Here is a 22,174-nt window from a genome sequence, read left to right as displayed (position 1 = left end):
AACTGTAGGAATATGGAAGGTAATGTCATTAGACTATTACATCACCAGGTCATTGTGGATTACAAAAATATAATATCCCTTAAAACAAATCATCATAACATTGGATAGATAGATGCATGTGTAGCATGTGATAATAGCAGAATCATATCAAGGATAGCATCACAAATTAATACATGGGTCATTCTTGGGCTGCGGTAATATTTTTTTAAAATATGCATTTTTTTTCTTAGAATAAATCAATTTTCTGAACACCCCACAACATTAAGTACATATTAAACCTTCAAGAAAACATTTTCCCACCTCAGGCATTAAAGCCCTTTTATTATTGTACATTTTTGTCTGATATGGACACCATTTATCTTCAACCCCGTCACAGACAATATGGAAGCTGTCTGAATATGATTATAAAAGATACTTGTTATAAAATCAACATTTACCTAATGCTCATGTGTCCCCCAAACCAATTCAATTATTATCAATATAAAATGTATGTAAAATCTCAGAATGTTGCTAGGTTAAACCATGAAATAGACACATTATGTGTCAGCGGGCTCATCATTTAAATATAAAAATGCTTTCAATTCAGAATTGTAACATAAATCTAATCTTCTTGGGATTGTCCTTAACATTTCAGACTGAGCTCAGAAAACATTACATTCATATTTATTCATCCTTGCCCATTTTTTTCAACAAATATTGTCATGTGACGGGGTTGAGACTAGGGTGACAGGAATGAATACTGTAACAGGGTTGAAAAGACATCGGTTTCGATATAAACAAGTTTAGTTTACTATCATAATACCTCCAAGATTTACCCCAAAACATTGCATTTCATTGTATGCAACCATGTAATAAGGACATTAGATATATTTAGAATAAACTGGGTTTTATTAACCAACCTGCAGTAAAAATCAAAACAAATAAAAACCCATTAGGCATTAGGGTAATTAATAACATTCAACAGGTTTCATCAGAAAAGTTCAACGTGTCATCAAACTGTAGGAACATTTTCCAAGGGCATTTAGAATGCTAGAACAGCTGTAGCTACAGCGCTAGTGTCACCATGACTATCCTTCTTCTCAGGAGAACCGTATTCATTCATGGGTTTCTTCCTGAGAGTCTGGCCCACATATCTCTCTCAACCTCCACGTGGTGGGATGTCACACGCTGTGGGGGTGGAATCATCTCAAGGACTTCATCAAACTGATACCAGTGAATGTCGTCTCGAGAAGGCCAGAAAAATCTGTTTGATCCTACACGATGCATACATTTCACTTGTACACTAATTTCATCCGTGCCTAGGATGATGCCTGGATAAAGGTTATCATCATATTCCACTACACACCACTGTCCAAGAACACCTGGATCTCCCCACTGGATTTCGTCCACAGGTTGTTGATTTTCCTAGTTGGCTGGCTGTTCTGCAGCAGCCAGGACCTTCTGCCCGAAACTGAAGTGCTGTGTGTTAAAGCATGTGCAGTTTAGGTCCTTCTTTGTTGAACAAAGGCAGCTGACATCACGAGATATCAGCTCACCGGGAGAAAGGGTGATGACATGGTGTATTCTCATGGTGGAAGGCACAGCTTTCATCGGGCTTGGCATCATCTCCATTGCACGTTCAACATCGGTACTCTACACAAAGACCAACAATGCACATTGTCCTGACCTTGAAGATCCTGGCTGTGGGGACTGCTCTGGAACATGATCTGGACTTTGTGGAGGAGTGGTCAAGTTCCTCGGTGCTCCTTTCCTCTCCTTGCTTCTTTTGTATGCTGCTCTCCACTGTTTACGCAGCTGACGCTGGTATCTCTCACTGAAATCACTTGCTTCATCTGACTGCTATACTGTGGTTTGACCCGACCGGGTTATGTGTTGTGGAGCTAGCCACATAAAAGAATAGCCACAATAGTGGAATTTGCGGTTCGCCTTTAAAATAAAAGTTCCTCTTCGAAAGTGATGCAGAAGGTTACAATTGGTGAAATCATGCCATGTTTAGACTTGATATTGTTAAACATGGTTGGAGTGTTGGAATGTGGAGCAATGAAATGGGGTATCAGTCTACTCGGTGACACCAAGAGAACACAACTGAAATATTAGCGTTGTAGCTCTTATTGCGGGACTGTGGGAAATCACCTCCCCAGTCAGCCTATTGTGCGTATTGACATTCATATTGCACTATACAGCCTTACCTAACGATTGGGGATCAATGAAATGGGTTATCAGCCTTCTCAGTACCTAAGTGCTTTTTCCCCAAAGTCCTCCTCAAGAGTTATCAGGCTCAAAACATCCACGTTGAATTGTTTTTCCTCTGGAATACTGTTCAATACACATGGTAGGTTGACTGGTACAATAAATGTGGTTCAATTCACAGTGGTTTCAGAGTCCCGCAATAAGAGCTATGACGCTAAGGTTCTCTTGGTGTCATTGAGTAGACTGATACCCCATGTCATTGATCTACAATCCATAGGTAAGGCTGTACAGTGAAATAAGTATGCCACCAATGCAATTCTAAAGTCTAATACATCCCGTGTGATTTCAACAGATTTTTGTCAAATTAACAAATGATTGTCTTTTGTTGAATTTTTATAAGAACATTCCAACCTCGTTTGCATGATCTATTCCATCATGGAATGATTCCCCTATTTGTATTATTTGCATGACTTTAATTGAGAAACTTTTATTTTGAAGACAAAATTCCACGATTGTGGCTAATCCTTATTGTGGCTAGCTTCACATAGATGGATCCGACCACCATTAATCAAATAAGAACTGTCTTATAAATATTTGACGATGACACTTAGCTAGATAATTAGCTAGCTAACTATAACGACTGAAACAGATTATGTCGTTTTGCTATGTTTTTGGGGAATAACTTTGTTTGCCTCTATCAGCTAGCTAGCTTTATTACGACCAGCACTGTCCAGAGCTTGGCGAAGTGTGTCTGCGCTCGTGCGGCACCGACTCTGGGCGCCAAAGTTTTACCAGCGTCATTATTATATGACGTGCAGTCAAATTCGGGTCCTGATCAAACTGCGTTCTCTTATGAACCCTCTTTGCACCTTTAAGACCGCTCTTTCAAAGTCACCGAGATCTCTTCTAGCCATGGTAACCAAAATAGTGGGCAACTGGGCATTTTTATACCATTTCTCCATTACCAGGGTTTTGTTTAGAAGGGATACCGCTTTTGTCGAAATGTACTTTTCATACCAGGTTTAGGATAATTTATGCAGTAGGCTAGGAGAATTGGGTTAAGGTTAGCGAAAATGCACAAAAAAACACTTTTGACAACAATTGTATCCATCTATAAATGATGACCAATGACCATTTATTTATGTTACGTGCGCCTGTCCACAAGAGATTACCAAAGGTGGAAGTGGCCAACAAGCGCGCTATATTTATCTGCTTCTTTATTGGACAACCCGATGACGACGTAACCCTGCTAAACTCGAACATGAACAAAACCTCCGCTGCAAATGTTAGCACCTTGACCAGAGATTCAACCAGGCATGGTACTTGAACTGTATTCTGTTTGTTTCTTTTGAAAGACTACATTTAAACAGGTGACTTCTCTATAGTGCGAAATGGATTATCAACACCATATTACCTCATGTCCTTTGAGAATAATTTGCCTTTTTAATCTGGTAAGTAGGCCTACTGTATGTTTTACAGATGTTATTGGGTTTAGTTTAGGTACTGTGATTTATGTTTTTTTATGATGATGATGATGATGATGGTGATGATGATAAGAGATGTAGATAATTAACATAATTATGATGCCATATTTATGATTATGGTGGAGATGATGATGGTGGTTGATTATGATATTATGCAAATGTAATTATGATTGTTGTTATTGCTGTTATGATTTGTTCTAATGATACATCTTTTATAATTGTAATTACAGTAGTATATCATATTTTATGTTATAAATTGCAGTATAAAATATTTTCTAAATTGATTGGTGTAGCCTACTTTTCAGATATGAAAGATGAAAATAAACAAGTGAACATAAAACAATTACAAGTTAGGGCACTGCTCTTACAGAAACTGAAACCTTTTTTTATCATAACCCTAGTGAGCCTGGCTGCAATTTGTCCTACACTGCCAGTAAATGTAGTCATTCTAGTATTGTGAAAAGTTTTATAGAGCAGTTAATTCACTGAAATCAAGAATGCTCTCATAACATTTTTGTTAACATCAGGGGATTAGTTTATTGAATGTTAATTATTAGTTTATAGATTTAGATAGCTTGTGAATCTTTTTGTTTGTGTCGGTGTTTTACCAGGTTTTTCTTGGTACATTCTGTGACAGTCACTTTTTTCTGAACTGGATATTGTTTGGTGTGTAGGTTTTGCCTCCAGGAAGCATAGCTGTTGGAAATAGGGGTGCTGAGGGTGCAGCACCTTCTGAAAAATCTGAATTGAACATATTTAACAAAACAACAACAACAAAAAATCCACAAATGTAGTGCACCGGCACTTCTGTATAAGCAGACCAATAAAGCCATCTGTAAGGCAGACAACCCCCCCCCCCCCCCTCCCCTTCCTGTGGCTATTCCAGGAAGTGTAGGTGTAGTGTAGATAACTAATTCTATAGGTTATGGCCATGGCATTTCCATGTTGCAAGGTTTATCATCTGTTTACTGGCAGAGTAATCTCGGTTTACCTAGAGCGTAATTTTGTCAGACGCTCATAGTCTGTCCATGAGAGATTACTGCCAGAGGGCTGAGGGAAAGTAAGTCTTCTACATCATGTCTGGACTTCACTCTGGGAACTGGAATATTCTGTTGTTGCAAAATAAAGTAATGATTCCTCTAATGATCATGGTTCTCTCTCTCTCTGTCTATCTCTCTCTCCCAGGTATCCTCTGTATTGTTGTCCAGCTGTCCTCATATCTGTGACCCAGGTAAAGCCATCAGTTTACCCCCCTGAACTAGATAGTAAAAGTGGGGTAAAAGATTACACCTGTCTCACAGTGTTACAAGGTGTATTTACTTCTTGCTTTCATCCAGCAATTCTACTTATTTTGCCATGGGGTGGAGAGAAAAAGTAGCAGTTTTACAGCTAATTTCCTGCAATTCTACACATTTTGCCATAGGGTGGATGCAGTTTTTAATATGATAACTGATAATCAATGGGCCCCAACCCGGTCGGTAATACGACCATGCTTACTACAAGTTTAGATAGCTAGCCTCTAGATTAATTTAACAATCTATTATTTTTTGCAGGCATGGGCTAATTGAGTGACTGCTGATGCACAACCAAATGTCAGAATTGTACCTTGTGTATTCTATTACTGAGTTCTCCCCCCCGTCCCTGATCAGCCACTTGCCCATCCCTGATCTAGTGATTGATCCTTCATTCTACACTGTCAGAAACTGGCACTCTGGAGCCTGTGATGAAACCTCATGGCACAGGAAGTAGCTGAGCACATGCAGTATATAGATAAGGAAGCCATCGATGACCTTTGTGATGACTGAACAGTCTGTCTGTCACATCATTGGGAATAGATTTGGGGAGATGCCCTTTATTTGCTAGCCACAAATGCTGCTTTTATCTTGTTTTGACCCACTGAAATGCAAATAAATGACCTTTAGAGATAACAGACACAGTCAGCTCTCTGTGTCCGTGTGAAGGAGATACTGCTGTCACAACAAAACACATTTCCATCCACAGTTGTTATGCAAGTGAAGTCATACATTATTTTTAAAAAGCATGATAGCTGTGATGGAAACAGGAAATGTAGGTACATTTTTAAAAATGCTGACAGATCATTTATTCATTCGACATGGTCGGATCTTGTGAGAAATGTATTATGTGACAAATGGCGGTGAAACTCCTTTATGGGTAAATATTGATAAAATGCCCATCATATCGAAGTAAACTTGGATTCACACAATGATATGGTTTGTGGTCCTCCCACTACGACTCAGGGAAACATGCAGTTTATTAGGCTACAGATGAAAGTTATGATGAACTTTACAGGGTGGTAAAAGTTCCCAGTGATCTTGATGCTCCTTTCCAATAAATATCAAGGGTCTTATTCTGGTGACATGATGATCGATGCTTGGCTGCCGTTTGACAAATAAAAATATTATCTTATCCATTATAATCTTATCTTGTAGACTAGCCTATCCATACAGCCTACCTTCACTATATCTTTGAGCTGTTGTTGGCTAGAGCACACCTGCCAGGACCAGAGGAGGCACATTTGCTATTTAACTATTTATTGGTAGAGTTGAAAATGCGATGGAAACACATTGAACTTTCGATTTTTATTCAGTACATGAAAACTTAAGCTAAAAAGAAAATGTTGTGTGCACTATGTCATCACACACAGATTTTTATCCACAACAAGTCTGTTTGGTGGAACCACACCACTGACGGAAAAATTTGCATATTTTCTTAATGCGGATTCTGGAATAGTTGCATGAAAATCTGTGGCTAATTGGGTGGAAACCTCATTGGATGGAAACCGAGCTGCTAATTTAAGTACTTCCACTTCAACTTCATTTTTTTGTCATCTCGTCCTACCACAACATTTCTTTGACACCGTCAGTGAAAAGACGTGCCACTGGCATCACACATATTATATAGTATGCTATCGTGAGTCACTATCTTTAAAGTTTGGTCAGTCTACTGTAATGGCAGGCAACTCTCCACATTCAGAACAGTCTTTGAGGAATCATTTATCTTCCATTCCATGGCTCCTAACTTCTGTGAACGCATGGTACATACTAAAGTGACTATAAATGCACTGAAAGGGAAAAAGAATGAGTCAGAGACGGAACAAGTGTGTCATCAGGATGTTGATACCTATGTGAACACCTGCCTTTTGTCCTTTGCAGGCTTCATTATTGACAAGTGTAAGTGTGTCCCTTGTCCCGATGGCCAATACTGGTACACGCAGAACGGCCTTCCGAAGTGTGACCGCTGCAGCGAAGCATGCTCAGGTAACTTTTACAGTTAGGCATTACATTGTGTTCTTTCATTCCTCTACACTAAACGTCATACCCATCATTTATTATTTACCTCAAGGAAATACAGCATGTATATTGGTAACAATAGTTTAATATAAAATGCCATCATTATTTTACATTAGTTGAATAAGGGAGCAACATATTGAGAGCAATTGTCTCATAGATAATTGGTGTGTTTGTGTGTCTTTGTTTGCGGGCAAAGTTGATCTGCACTTGACACAGGTGAAGGCATGCGGCCCGGACTCAAACCGTGAGTGCCACTGTGACAGCGGCTTTTTCTGTGTCATCGCTGTCCAGTATACCTGCAGGAAGTGTAAGCCGTGCTCGCCCGGAACCTTCTCTAACAAACCAAACCTAACCATGTCCTGCAAACCCCACACAGAGTAAGTCCACAGTTATACAGCACTGGTGCTGAGCACTGTACTGATTCAGACATTCTCTGCCTACCATAAAGACTTGACCTATTAAGCTGTATCTCCCTCTACTGGATTTATGAGTCATTTGTACACACGGCCTACTTTTACAGTAAATTCAATTATTATATCTACTAGTATCCAACACTGTACTTTCTCATTTAGATAAACCACCTCACAAGTTCTCTCCTGGCTTCTCCCCAGTTGTGGCCATAAGGGAATGACCATGGTGACAGAGGGCACTGCCTCTCAGGATCGTGTATGTGCCCAGACCTCCCCTAACTCTCCTACAACCACTGCCCCTCCAACTGTCCACAGCTCAGAGATAGGCTTTCATTCTTCTACCTCCAGTGGAGTCAGCACCACCCGAAAAACCCTCATCATAGCATCCCCATCTGGACTGGTGGGGTCTACATCTCCTGATGGTATGGCTCTTACGAGAGCTTTCTCTCACTTGAGTGAATCCAAGCATTTCCTGCTCTGTCCACTGGAGGGCTTTAACATGCTTCACCAGTCCAGCACTAGAGGTTTCATTTTCCTGCCATTTAATCACACTCATTCTCTGTTTATTCCAGCCTTTCCCATAACCACAATTTACACATCTGCAGACCCTTCACCAGCCTTACTCACCAGGCCTTCTCTGTCCCAAGCCCAGAGCGAGCCCTCTACCTCCCCCCCAACTAGGAAACAAGTCACTGAATACAGCTCTTTTGACCCCAACACAAAGCTCACCACCAGGAGAAACCCCAGCAAGGTGGACAGTAACACCTCACCTCCAGAGTCTGCCTCTGCACGTCCTCTTACCATAGAAGACAATGGTATGGTTCTCAGAAGACTAGAGTATCCCATCTCTCCATTTCTACTAGATGATTAATTCTTTCAGAAATACATTTGTAGTTAGTATAAGCTCTTAAAGGTTCTGTTATATTCAGTAAAAGTAACATAATGCTGACATGCTCAGCATTACAGGCTTCCTGCTCCTGTCTCTCTGCCTCTCCATAACACGGATTAATTACTTTTTCTCTGCTCACCCCAGACTCACCTCATCTCTCAACAACAGATACTGGACCGAGCCCTCCCAATCTCCCTTGGCAGTTGCTGATAGGTGGGCTACTAGGGGTTGTCGTGCTGCTGGTTGTTTACTTTGTCCGTTGTAGGGAGAGGTCACTGAAGTCCATGGACAAGTGGAAAGGTGAGCGAGTAAAGTGGTTAGATAACACAAACACATTATGCAGTGATGCATCAGATTATATGCCACGTTTCCCTTCCTATAAAACACAGTAAATAAATACACTTACAATAATTAGAGGGAGACAGTGAAACATTGTGGTGTATACATGCATATAAAATATGCATTTTGATTTCTTGATTTCTTTTATATTCCTTTAGGTCCAGTATTTGCTAAAAATGTGAGTACAGCACTAATTCTCTATTTGCATAAAGTATGTATCGAACTTCTGTACAGTTTTGCTAGAAGTATAAACGGTGACTTCTCGAAAGTCAAATGGGTCACTGTGTGAGAATGTGTCTCTACCTTTAGGATGAGCAGATTTGTAAGGTAGGTTTAAGAGGGAGCTATAATGTGTGGGAGAGCCATCATTGTCCTGCTGCCCTACAGATGGCTTCCTATATACAGGCCCAGCCACCACAGGAGAGTTACCCACACCTGGAAGCCCAGCATCTTCTGGAGAGGGAGACTGGGGGAAATCCTAGACAGGATGGTGCAGGGTTGCTACCTCCAGGGGTCATGAAGCAGGTCACAGTGGACCACTCTGGAGGAGAGAACATTAGCAACACAGTGGGTAAGTGTAGTGCATCGCTCTGCGCTGGTACTGATATTATTAAACTGTTTTGATATCATATTGTTACACTATATCTTATGTGCGTGCTGTGTAGCCACATTTGGGCAGACATATTTCCTCTAGCGTGTCTGAAAACTAAGGGGCTAAAGGTCCGGAAAAACTCGGGTCTGGAAACATTTTGTTCTTCGGCAAGGAAGTTTGTTTAATCTCACTTGCGTCCGAGTTCATATTTCCCTTTCCAGTTATTTTGTTTGGCTGTGAGTTGAGACATACTTATTCGAGTTTAAACTTCCTGTTCAAGTATCACTGCCAAAACACAGTGGTACCAGTGCAGTGCTGCAGTGTATAAAGCAGGGTCAGAGGTTAATTTAGTGAGGATACACAGGAAACCACAACCAACACATAGAAATAGAATCATGTATAGACTCTTTTCCAGTACATGACACACTGACGTCACGCACTGATGCGCGCGACTCTTGGCGGCAGTAAGAAAGCCATCGCCATCTGCGCCCATTAAACACAGCCTAAATTTACTTTTTTATTACTTCTAAACAAAATACCCTTTGGGGGTTCTCATACCCTTACAATTATGTTTTGATTCTTGCATGAACAGTCGCTTAGATTATATTTGGTTGTGATCTTTGCAAAATAACTATTTTGGAAGCAGCAGCTGTTAGCTATAATGCTAACGCTCATTGATATAGGCTGTAGCAAAAGCTAGCCATAGAGCCATTATATTGGTTGAAGTTTCAGTGTTTTTTAAGTATAATGCAGTTGATTTGTGATGATGACACAAACATTATATTAAGCAGGGCATTCATACGAGCCTTAAAATCCAATTATAATCCAAAAGTTGTGTGAAATGCACAAATAAGCAATATGTAAATAAAGGCTTTTTTTGCTGGCGTTCTATAAGAACTCCCCCTTGTTATGCCACCAACTTGCGCGCATTGCCCTCAATGTTTTTAAACACAGAAAGGGGTCTATATGCTGCTGAATGAGGCCAGCTTTTCACTTCCTCTCTGTACATTTATTACAGTACCAAGTTCAACAGGTTTTATATCAGCATTTACTGTGCATAACAGATAGGAATGTATGTGTCACCTGTTTCAATAGTTTAATCGAATAATGTTGGTGTTTGATTCAGGGTCCATTTACATCTACTCTCCGGGGACTGTTGTCCTGGGATTCAACAAGTCGGAGAGGAAGGTGGATCAAGTGGAGAGTGGAGTAGAGGGCTGTCCCCTCACCAGAACACCCCAGCAGGAGTCCTCCTGCCCCCTCCCCGAGGGCACTGCTCTGGGACCAGAGAGAATGAGTACACAGGAGGAGACCTGCAAAGAGCTGAGATACCCCATCCCAGCCACCAGCAACTGAGAACTAAAAAAAAAATGGAAATTAAGGATTAACTATGGAAAAAGCCTGAGGAGGAGCAACTTCATTCAATATCAAATATCATCTCTAGGGGAAGAATGCAGACAGATTATTATTTGCTACTGTAAAGACTGTTAGACTGGGTGACATCCTTCTGTACAAGGATTTCAAAAGTCATTGTCATTCTATTATGAAAGAGTGACAGTTTGTTCTAACTGTATGTAATAGTCTTAGCACAGTTTCAAATTCACTGTAAGTCACTGGTGTGACAGCAGTGTTGGGACAGTATGTGAGAGCAATGCATGGTCTGTTTAATATGGGGTGTCGACACTGTGAGTCGGAGTTTCCCATGATTGGGTACATGTACACAATGGCGCCAGATCGTGTGAGAGTACGTGTATCAACCACAGAAACAGTGAAGACAAGAAATGCATATGAGGTGGGAAGTAACCTATGTAACAAGTAGGGTTTGGCGTGTGAAGAGCTTACAATTTCCATTGTAATGTAATACAGGGACTGTCTGGACAATTTAAACTCAAACATAGCCATGTTCACTGGTTATAACCTTTGTTCTGTGAATTTATGATCAAGACATTGCTATGTACAGTAGCTTACAGAACGAAGACAGAAGAAAGATGATTTTATAACAGACAATAGCAATCTGTTCCAGTCTATTCCTTGACGTAAATGTACACAAATGAACAAACTATTTCAAGTCATCTCTTTATGGTGAAACCACTTATGTAGTTGACTATGACTGTGCAGCTAATCACTGTCTGTTACTCATGTACAGAACAAATGTAATATTTTGTCTGTTTGACAAACGCATGTGACGTAGGCTATGCCATAGCATGAGCTGTTTGATTAACCCCAATTTTTTTTTATCCTTCTGAAATTGTAGAACTATTTCAAGCAAGTATTTACTGACAAAACACACCATTTACGATGATTTCTGTGTTAGTATGGAGGAATGAAAAATTGTCTCTTTTGTATAGTAGTGGTGCTGAAAATGGTGACTCAACATTTTGTGATTAACATACCAAATTTGGCACAGATGTAGATGTACAGTGCCTTCGAAAGGTATTCAGACCCCTTGACTTTTTCCAACTTTTTGTTACGTTACAGCCTCACTCTGAAACAGATGATATAAAACAAAATCCTCAGCATTCTACACACAATACCCCATAATGACAAAGCGAAAACAGGTTTTTAGACATTTCTGCAAACGTAGGGGTTATTCGGCTGTCCGCATAGAAGAACCCTTTTTGGTTCCATGTAGAACCCTTTACCCCTCGACATGGAACCCAAAAGGTGTTTTACCTGGAACCAAAAAGGTGTTTTACCTGGATCCAAAAAGAGTTCTTCAAAGGGTTCTCCTATGGGGACAGCCAAATAACCTTTTTAGGTTCTAGATGGCACCTTTTTTTCGAATAGTGTAGTCCATAGCGTTCTAAAGTTCGAGCTAAAAGTCTGATGGCACCAGTTGCCATATCGCCTATAACTCAATTGCCAATTTCTCAGCCTCTGAATATCACAGAAACACAAGACTTTGAATGAATAACAGAAACATGTTAATGACAAGATCCTATGGCTGAAATTGATCAAAACATGGAAAAGCATGCAAAAATGTATATTTTAAACATAAGATTTGACTATAAATGTGTTAACATTTTTTTTTTTTTTTTATTGTGTTGTGTTACAAAGGGTTAATGAAAGAAAGTATTACTATTTGACACTGCCTCTGCAATCATTATCAGTTTGGGTACAGTACATGGACTTCTTGAGGAAATTGAAATCAAAGGTTACTGCAGTGCAAAGACGCCCTCAGTTTCCTCAGCTAGTCAGCAGTTCAAGGAAACGCGCACTTTTTTCCGGGTTGTAATTCGAGCATTCTTCTGTCGGCTACCTATACGGTTTCAGTATGGACTTTTTCGCAAGATCTTAAAGGGTCAATAATAGTTAAATCAATCATGATACTGAGGACTGTAAGTGGCGTTCTTACAGTAAGGATTTTTCTAGCAATCATGGTGCAGCCTGTTGAGAACATGGTAAGTGTCCTTCAGACGTGAATGTTGTTTTACGCGACCATGACAACGAGAAACAGGTCCTTGTAACTGGTGCAGCCTGACCAATGTTTAGCTAAATGGTATACTCTGCAGTGTTGTATGATCATCAGATCAGATCATCAGTCTGATTTTAAATAGCGAATCCTGAATCATTGATTGTTAACTCTTATCTGGGTCAATGAATTGTGTGTGTGCGAGAGAATGTTGTGTTGTCTTGGATTTTTCAACTTAATTTGTCAAGGTATTGTGACAGAACATATGTTTAAAATACATAGGATTAGAAAAAAAGTCAACATAAACTGTTGTTTTGAGAGTGAAATTTAAGGATTATGTTATCATTGTGACCAATTTTCAACATAGAGAAACCTTGTAAAATATGTTGAATTTGTACCTTTGAAACCAAGTCAGATCTTCAACATTATATCCACTATCAGAAAAAACTAAAGTCTAGGCAGCTACTACTGGAGAGTTGTCTAACAGGTATTAATTTGGTCTCCCATCCATGGTTTTAACCAAGCCCAGCACTGCTTAGCTTTGTTGCTTGTCGCTGACTACTACATGTATCAATGGCATATCATGAGAATAAGTATTGAGAGATCTCTTAATAACTAAATATATTCACTGTTGCTATCAAAGTCATTCCAAAAGGTAGGTTTAACAGAGCAAATTAAATGTAACCATACTTTATGTCATATCATCAATGATACTATTTAGGCCTATATAGCATTTGCAAAGTCATCAACATTGTTCTTGTCTATTAATGTTCTGTATTATGTCATGTCTCATGTTTTGTGTGGACACCAGGAAGATTAGCTGCCTTTGGCAACTGCTAGTGGGGATCCCAATAAAATACCCCAAAATACAAAAACAGCAATTGTTTCAATTCAACCCAAGGTTCAACTAAAAATAGACAATACATATCGCCCTAGGTTTTCAAGCTTTGGTTGATTTCAAATGTAATCTTCAAATTAATCATTCATTTGTTGAATTCACATCTCCATCTCAACCTAAAATCTAAGTTAAAGAATAGGAATATATCAAACTGGATTTAAAGTTTGAGTAGATAAGATTTAGTCCTATTGTTTAACTTACATTTTTGTTTGACATAGAGATCTAACATATAAATGATTAATTTGTAGATGAACTGGATAGTAAATTGGGTTTGGTTGTCAACGCAATCAAATATCAGATGTATCTTCTGCTTGGATAGTTCAATCTGTGCGATTGACTTAATTTGGCTTTAATTCCAGTTTGTCTACAAATTAATAAACCATATGTTGGATTCACGTCTCCATCTCAACCAAAACTCAAATTTAAAGAATAGGATTAAATCAGATCAAATAAAACTTTATATGCACTTTAAATCAAGTTTGATCTTGGTTGAGATGAAGACGTGAATCCAACATATCAGTTAGTAATTTGTAGACAAACTGGAATGATATTTGGTTGTTGGTTGTGTTGAGAACCAAACACAATGCAATATCCCTTTAGCAATACAGTAAATATCCTATTAACTTGAAACAGATATAGGATCTTAATTTTATCACTATTTTCAAATCAAATGTTATTAGTCACATGCGTCAGATACAACAGGTCTAGACCTTATAGTGAAATGCTTACTTACGAGCCCCTAACCAACAGTGCAGTTTTTAAAAAATGAATAAGAATAAGAGATAAAAGTAACAAGTAATTAAAGAGCAGCTGTAAAAAATAACAATATATACAGGGGGGCTACAGACGTGAGTACTACGGGTCGGTAGTCATTTAGGCTGAGAATTGTCCTGCACGGCAGGAAATGCAAACTTCTAATGTATTCGATCAATGTGCGGGGGCACCGGTTAGTTGAGGTAGTATGTACATGTAGGTAGAGTTAATTAAAGTGACTATGCATAGGTGACAACAGAGAGTGGCAGTGGTGTGGAGAGGGGAGGGGGGGTGGGGCAATTTGAATAGTCTGGGTAGCCATTTGACTAGATGTTCAGGAGTCTTATGGCTTGGGGGTAGAAGCTGTTTAGAAGCCTCTTGGACCTAGACTTGGCGCTCAGGTACCGCTTGCCGTGTGGTAGCAGAGAGAACAGTCAATGACTAAGGTGGCTGGAGTCTTTCACAATTTGGCAGGAAGCTTGGCCCCAGTGATGTACTGTAGTGTCTTGCGGTCGGAGGCCGAGCAGTTGCCATACCAGGCAGTGATACAACCAGTCAGCATGCTCTCGATGGTGCAGTTGTAGAACCTTTTGAGGATCTGAGGACCCATGCCAAATCTTTTCAGTCTCCTGAGGGAGAATAGGTTCTGTCATTCCCGCTTCACGACCGTCTTGGTGTGTTTGGACCATGATAGTTTGTTGGTGATGTGGACACCAAGGAACTTGAAACTCTCAACCTGCTCCACTGCAGCCCCTGTAATCCACAATTATCTCCTTTGTCATGATCAATTTGAGGGAGAGGTTGTTGTCCTGGCACCACACGGCCAGGTCTCTGACCTCCTCCCTATAGGCTGTCTTGTTGTTGTTGGTGATCAGGCTTACCACTATTGTGTCATCGGCAAATTTAATGATGGTGTTGGAGTCGTGCCTGGCCGTGCAATCATGAGTGAACAGGGTGTACGGGGGGGGGGGGCTGAGCACGCGCCCCTGTGTTGAGACTCAGCGTGGCGGATGTGTTGTTACCTACCCTTACCACCTGGGGGCGGCCCGTCAGGAAGTCCAGGATCCAGTTGCAGAGGGAGGTGTTTAGTCCCAGAGTTCTTAGCTCATTGATGAGCTTTGAGGGCACTATGGTGTTGAACGCTGAGCTGTAGTCAATGAATAGCATTCTCACATAGGTGTTCCTTTTGTCCAGGTGGGAAAGGGCAGTGTGGAGTGCAATAGAGATTGTATCATCTGTGGATCTGTTGGGGCGGTATGCAAATTGGAGTGGGTCTGTTGTTTCTGGGATGATGGTGTTGATATGAGCCATGACCAGCCTTTCAAAGCACTTCATGGCTACAGACGTGAGTACTATGGGTCGGTAGTCATTTAGGCTGAGAATTGTCCTGCACAGCAGGAAATGCAAACTTGTAATGTATTCGATCTTTAAAAAGGCTGTAATTTACACTTTAAAAAATCAGACTTGCCCTACCGAAAACATTTTTTTCATTAATTATAATCCACATAATAATTCACATTTCCTCTTGCTGCAGGATCCTGCTGTAGCAAACAAGCTCAAAATAACATCCCACGCCTGTATGTTGGATTCACATCTCTAACTAAATAGAATAGGTGAACAGGATTAAGCCAGGTGCTCAGATGTAACTATCCAAACATTAGATATCCTTTAAAATGTTGTCAACCAAACACAATTTCAGAATTACTTTTGTAATACACGAAATAGCCTAAAGTTAAGGCTGACTTACAAACTAGGTTTGACAGTATTTATTCCAGCTTAAAATGTGTAACACATACTTTGCCACATTTGGAGGTTAGCCCACTGTAGCCTAACTATAAATGTCCTCTTATGTCATCATAGGAAGTGTGTATGTTCAAGTTAGCAGGGCAAAGGTCGCAGGTCTGCCGAGTTGCTATAATAATCTGTGCACAATCTCGAACAGCAGTGATCATTTGTACTTTTAATGTAGCCTAATCTCAACTGCAATCCAGGTCATTTGGTTGTGCTATTAGATCAAGCACAGTGATAATAACACATTAAATGATAGAATAATCACAAAATATCGGACATTGTATTCCCATTTGAACTTTGTTGTGCTTTTAAATGGTGTCCAGCGGATTGTTTCTTATTAGTGGGGCACCAGGACAGGGGGTTGAATAAAGTATGTCAACCTGTCACAAGAAGAATCTGGATGCTTCTGAAAGTATACATCAGACAATGGCATGCTATGTAAAGCATGGCAAAGGGGCTATGCACCAAATTTGGCATAGCACCAGATGTAATGATCTTCTATAGCCTATCAATACCACACATACTAGCCTTATGACTTATAAATGATTTGTATATTATTTTTTGTAGCACCTTCACTTCCTCCAATGTTTGAAAGATATCTGTATTGGTTTCGGGATGACATGATTTCAAATTGGATAACCTATGGTCTGTATAGTATGGTTGCAGCGTTGATATTTCGTTTTTTCAGCAATGGATTAATTTTTTGTTTGGAAAAAATATATTGCACAGAGCACCTAGGTGCAAAAGCATTTAATTCATTATTAATTTCACCATCAAAAGAAACTGATGTTTTTGTAAAGCTCAATATTTTATTTTCAGTCTTAACTCAAGTGTTCCACAAAACCAAACACATCAAATCATGAAAACTTCTGATTCAGTTTTCTGATTTGATGTGTTTGTTTTGGATGGCTGCCATAAATGAAAAGGAAATGCCTGTCAGAAGAGGCATTCTGTCCATTGTTTTCAAAAGGCTACAAGAGAGGACGATGGTAAGAGGCCTTGGCAGCGGCATATCTTTGTTATTCAGACATCATAGCCAGTCCTTGACAACTTATTGTAAATCTCTCCGATCTCCTCAACCACTTCCTGTCAAACACGAGACAGACCTATTGTTTTTTTTTTTTTTACATTTGTTTTACATCATTGTTAGTTGCAGCCCTACAATGAATTTCTTTTCATCAAACAATTACTATACCACAAATGTGTCAGTGTATATTCCCCAGTCCCCGACAGATAGAATAGAATATGTCTTCTTTTTCTGCTGACACAATACCCAACCCTCAGGTTCTACACTCTTAGAAAAAAAGGTGCTATCTAGAACCTAAAACGGTTATTTGGCTGCCCCCATAGGAGAACCCTTTGCAGAACCCTTCTTGGTTTCAGGTAGAACCCTTTTGGGTTCCATGTTAAAACCTTTCCACAGAGGGATCTACATGGAACCCAAAAGAGCTCTACTTGGAACCAAAACTAGTTCTCCGATGGGGATAGCCGAAGAACCCTTTTGGAACCCTTTTTTCTAAGAGTGTACTAGAAGTTTAAATAGAAGGCTCTTGGTGGGGCATGTTACTCATCACTCCTCCTCCTGATCAGGTGCACTTCATGGTCCCCTTGTCCCCACAGGTGTACACTCTGCCATACACACCAGACTCTGACGGATCCTGCCGCAACAAAACAGCTGAATACCATAACACAGATGTAAACCTGTGCTGCAGCAAGTGTACTTCTGGTAAGGTGTAGTCCTGAACACTAATGAAACTGAGAGGAGAGGACGCCTTAGAATCTTAGCACTAAATATGACCACTTCAAACATTACAATACTTTTACAGCACTCTGTAGGTTCTGTAAAATGTACATGTACTGAGATGATTACTGTAAATTATACATTTATATCATTACAGGGACACGCCGGAAAGTTGAATGCAGCTCTACCTCAGACACGGCGTGTGAACCATGTCCTAGTGGCCAGTACAGCGGGACCTTTAATTACTTCTCAAAATGCTTCAGATGTTCCAAGTGTTCAGCAGGTGGGTGGGTTATATTATTCCAGTGACTCAGCTACATTGATAGGTGTGTAGTCTTTAATAGATTAAAGGTGAAATAAAGGTGAAATAAAAAATAAAAATAAAAAAGGAGCATTTTATTCCTTTATGCGTGAAGACAAAGGACTGATGTATGTCCAGAAGTGCTCCAGCACCACCAAGCCTCAGTGTGCGTGCCGGACTGGGATGTACTGCGTACTGAACCAACACCCGGACTGTAAGGAGTGTGCCAGTTATACATACTGCAAGCCTGGTCATGGGGTCTCTGTAGAAGGTACCACAGCTGGATATTGGAAGTTTGAATGCTCACTGTTCACTGTAAGAGTATGAGTAAACGTGTTTGTGTGTTGTGGTGTATGTTTCAGGGACAGCAGAGTCAGATGTGGACTGTGCATCATGCCCCAATGGAACCTTCTCTGACCAGCTCTCCTACACCCAGATCTGCCAGCACCACACAGAGTGAGTGACTGGCGCATTCGTGCATAACACGAACGCATGCAAGCACGCACACACACAGACACGCACACATTCAGCAATTATTTGGACTGTCAGTATTGGTGTTAACGATGGGACTGTGACACTGTCTCCTCAGTTGTGTGTCTCAAGGGAGGAACGTACTGACTAACGGTACAGCTACCACCGATGCGGTGTGTGAACCGAAGGTAAATGGACGACCGGTCTCCATCCTCCAAACCACCACACCTCCAAGCCCACCGACCACAATGCCATCCTCTGGTAAAGGGCATACCACATCAAGTCTACAGAGCATGGATATGTCTACAGTACAAACCACCCGAGGCTCAAAGCTGACATCTAGTCCCTCTGATCCACGAGTCATCGCTCCAACGGAAGAAAAATCAGCAGTCGTTGACCTTTGGATAGGTAAATACAAGCAGCTATATAGTCCACGTGTCAGAGACCACGCTCGTGGTTTTAACATTTCTCCACCGCCGTCTCGTATACTTACACCACTTTGTTGTACCCTCGCTCTTGTATCTTTCAGTTGCAGGTGCTATCGGAGGTGTCATGTTCCTGCTGCTGATCACAGGCACTATCATTTACAAGAAAGGTAAAGCTTTAGAGTTAAACACTTGATTGTAATAGCCCTTTAATTGATTGCAAACATGGCTATGAAAAGGACAACATTCTACTGTAAGTTTACTATGTTCTCTTACAGCCTTCACTAAGTTCATACGTGTATCTTCTACAGAAGATATAAATGGAAATTCTGAGAAGGAGGCCATTAAAGTGAGTTTTTTTTGCCATTTAACCGTAGTAAAGCATGTTTGAGGCAAGAACGTTTCAACAGCTTCAACATATTATCTCTCTCTCTCTATATAGTGTCTGCTGGGGAAAGGAGACTGCAGTAATGTCGGTCAGGCAGAGACCCAGCAGGATGCTATTAAGACCTGGTCAGGCTCAGGGTGCTCCACCAGCCTGGAGGGCGTGTCAATAAGCCCCATCCAGTCCATCCTTCCACAGCCCAGCATCCTGGCCAGCAACCCCCAGCCCAGCCCCCAATCCACCAGCCCTCTGGCATCTGTCCCCCTAGTTAATGTCAACATCACTGTTACCTACCCTGTGGACATAGGAAATGAGTTATGCTCCAGACCTACCAGCACCCAGATAGACTCACCACAAGCTGACCCCAGGGCCCCTTTATCAAGGGAGGAGGAGGTGTATGTGAACATGCCACAGCGAGAGGGTTGCAAAGAGACACTTACGGCAGTACAGGAGTTTGGAAATGATGTATGAGGACTGGAAGCATCTAGGGGAGGATCAGACAATAGATTGTGTTTTAGTGATGTTTTTTTCACTATGACTGTTGTCTCTGTTGTTATATGGTTGCTACTTGACGTACTGGTGGTGACTTTGTGTTGGTAGAGAGAGACAGAATGACTGTTCATGCGCCTCAGGTAGGATTTCCCAAACTTTGTACATTTGCATAAGTTATACCCAGGGAGGGTCCCAGGACCGAGTTTGGGAAACCCTGATATAATGTGCTGTCTGTGCTGGAAAGTCTTGAACACCTGATTTAGATGGTCAGCGACTGTTTGAAGAATTATTGATAAGTGAATGAGGTATGCAATTACTGTGAATGTTGTTGTAAGTATACTGTAAATGTTACACGGCTCAAGGTATCCCAAAACCTTTCATCAAAAGTAGGCAACAACCTTTCGTATACATGCCATACTTTTTGGGGAATTCATTATGGCCTGTGCCACATGAGAAGATTTCATTTGTATTCTTATGAGAGGAGAGCATGCCTATACTTTTCAGAGTAAGGTTTTTTTTGTCTCTATTTTAATCAAACTGAAATGGTAGACTAAATGAAACTGCTTTGTTTATGGGGGTTTTTGGCCTACACCTGTTGAATCGTGTGCTTTCACTCTGTAAATAAGCAGCAACTGACTGGTAACAGATCATATGAGTAATACATTCAAAACATCAGCTCAGTAAGAAGTTAAGAATGATGGATGAGACATTTTTGTACAAAGGGTTTTGTTTTTCTATACTACTATCACCACCTACTGGTGGAACTAAATCTTTTTTTATTACAGTTTATGCACATAATGATTTAGTATTATCCAGCAACTATATTTGGATTATTAGAGTGGCCTACAGTAAAAGAATGTAATAAAAAGGTTGAAAAGTTGATTGATGCTCCAATAGGTACACACAGCAAAGTGATGTTTTCAACTAAATTCACGCAAGGGGGGGTGAGCGGAGTACGGAAGCAATCTTTCCCCATTGAAAGCAGTGTAGCCAAGCCTGATTTCAAGCATTAACGACATACATGTTTTGGGGGGGGGGGGGGGTATTATAACTGGATTATAGCTCCTGTCCAAATGCCGTGAATTATATATACTGTGCATGGCATAGTCCCCAGTCAACTCCATTACACTCAGAAGTTACTTAAACCAGTGAATGCTAGTGATGGCTAGCTATGCTACCAGTCTGTCTTAATGAGTGTTAGCATGCTAATAGCACACCATGTACACAGAAATGTATATTTTTAAGGGGTATGCAGTAGGTTGATCACTATGTCACCAAAGTATGTTGTATCATCAGACATGTCAAATAACATTCCCAGCTAATGAGAAAACAGCCATTGGTATTTCATTTAAGAGAATGAACAAGATTTAACAAGGCAACCTTGGGGCTAATTTGAATGGGCAACAACAGCAGATTGAGGGATTTTTACATCCGTACCTCAGTACGACCCACTTGACCGCAGTCAACATCCCTCCGTGAGGGACTGTCCAGTAGACACCATTCCCTTCCTTATTGTGTTAAATGCGTTGTTAATAAAAAAAAATAAAAGCAGTTTAATATTTATTTAGAAATCCCGTTCCTATATTCATGTTCTACCAGCAGTATAAACTTTGATCGTTTCAGGTTAGAAATTGTAAGGGCTGTCTCTCTCCTCATCCTCGGACGAGGAGAGGAGAGAAGGATCATCAGACCAAAATGCAGCATTCGGGAAATAAGCCATCTTTTTATTTAACACGACGATGGCAACACGAAACAAAACACTTTCAAATATACAAAACAAGAAAACGACGTTGACGAAACCTGAACATAAACTTACATAACTAAACGTAAACTCACGGACAGGAAACAGACGACATCAAAATAAACGAACAGCCAAACAGTCCCGTATGGTACATACATTCGACGACACAGGAGACAATCACCCACCAACAAACAGTGAGAACACCCTACCTAAATATGACTCTTAATTAGAGGAGAACGCAAAACACCTGCCTCTAATTAAGAGCCATACCAGGCAACCAAAACCAACATAGAAACAGATAACATAGACTGCCCACCCAAAACACATGCCCTGACCTAAACACATACAAAAAACAACATAAAACAGGTCAGGACCGTTACAGAACCCCCCCCTCAAGGTGCGAACGCCGGGCGCACCAGCACAAAGTCCAGGGGAGGGTCTGGGTGGGCAGTTGACCACGGTGGTGGCTCCGGCTCTGGACGCTGTCCCCACACCACCATAGTCACTCCCCGCTTCTGTCTTCCCCTCCCAATGACCACCCTAAAACTA

At 40.7% G+C, this 22,174-nt stretch overlaps 2 protein-coding genes across 3 annotated transcripts; both read left to right on the top strand.

The window, feature by feature from the left end:
* Positions 1-2,750: 2,750 nt before the first annotated feature.
* si:dkeyp-61b2.1 (tumor necrosis factor receptor superfamily member 21) lies at positions 2,751-10,571 on the top strand. Its single transcript, XM_055870020.1, has 11 exons — positions 2,751-3,105; positions 3,546-3,641; positions 4,860-4,905; positions 6,848-6,952; positions 7,182-7,362; positions 7,597-7,817; positions 7,968-8,210; positions 8,429-8,584; positions 8,782-8,801; positions 9,011-9,194; positions 10,342-10,571. The coding sequence occupies exons 2-11, from the start codon at positions 3,582-3,584 to the stop codon at positions 10,569-10,571; spliced, it is 1,446 nt and encodes a 481-aa protein (XP_055725995.1). The 5' UTR covers positions 2,751-3,105; positions 3,546-3,581.
* Positions 8,801-21,447, top strand: tnfrsf1b (tumor necrosis factor receptor superfamily, member 1B). 2 transcript variants are annotated; one of them, XM_055868189.1, is made up of 10 exons: positions 8,801-9,194; positions 10,342-12,616; positions 17,690-17,795; positions 17,968-18,093; positions 18,227-18,382; positions 18,474-18,567; positions 18,701-18,990; positions 19,112-19,177; positions 19,319-19,356; positions 19,450-21,447. In XM_055868189.1, the coding sequence occupies exons 2-10, from the start codon at positions 12,539-12,541 to the stop codon at positions 19,861-19,863; spliced, it is 1,368 nt and encodes a 455-aa protein (XP_055724164.1). In that variant the 5' UTR covers positions 8,801-9,194; positions 10,342-12,538; the 3' UTR covers positions 19,864-21,447. The 2 variants fall into 2 exon arrangements, with proteins under 2 accessions (XP_055724164.1, XP_055724163.1); XM_055868188.1 differs by having other exon boundaries at positions 8,802-9,194; positions 19,286-19,356.
* Positions 21,448-22,174: the final 727 nt, after the last annotated feature.

This window comes from Salvelinus fontinalis, chromosome 18 (genome assembly GCF_029448725.1).
Source record: "Salvelinus fontinalis isolate EN_2023a chromosome 18, ASM2944872v1, whole genome shotgun sequence".
NCBI classification, from domain to species: Eukaryota; Metazoa; Chordata; class Actinopteri; order Salmoniformes; family Salmonidae; genus Salvelinus; species Salvelinus fontinalis.
The sequence above is the reverse complement of the archived record's forward strand: the minus strand, read 5'-3'. Positions and strand labels throughout refer to the sequence as shown.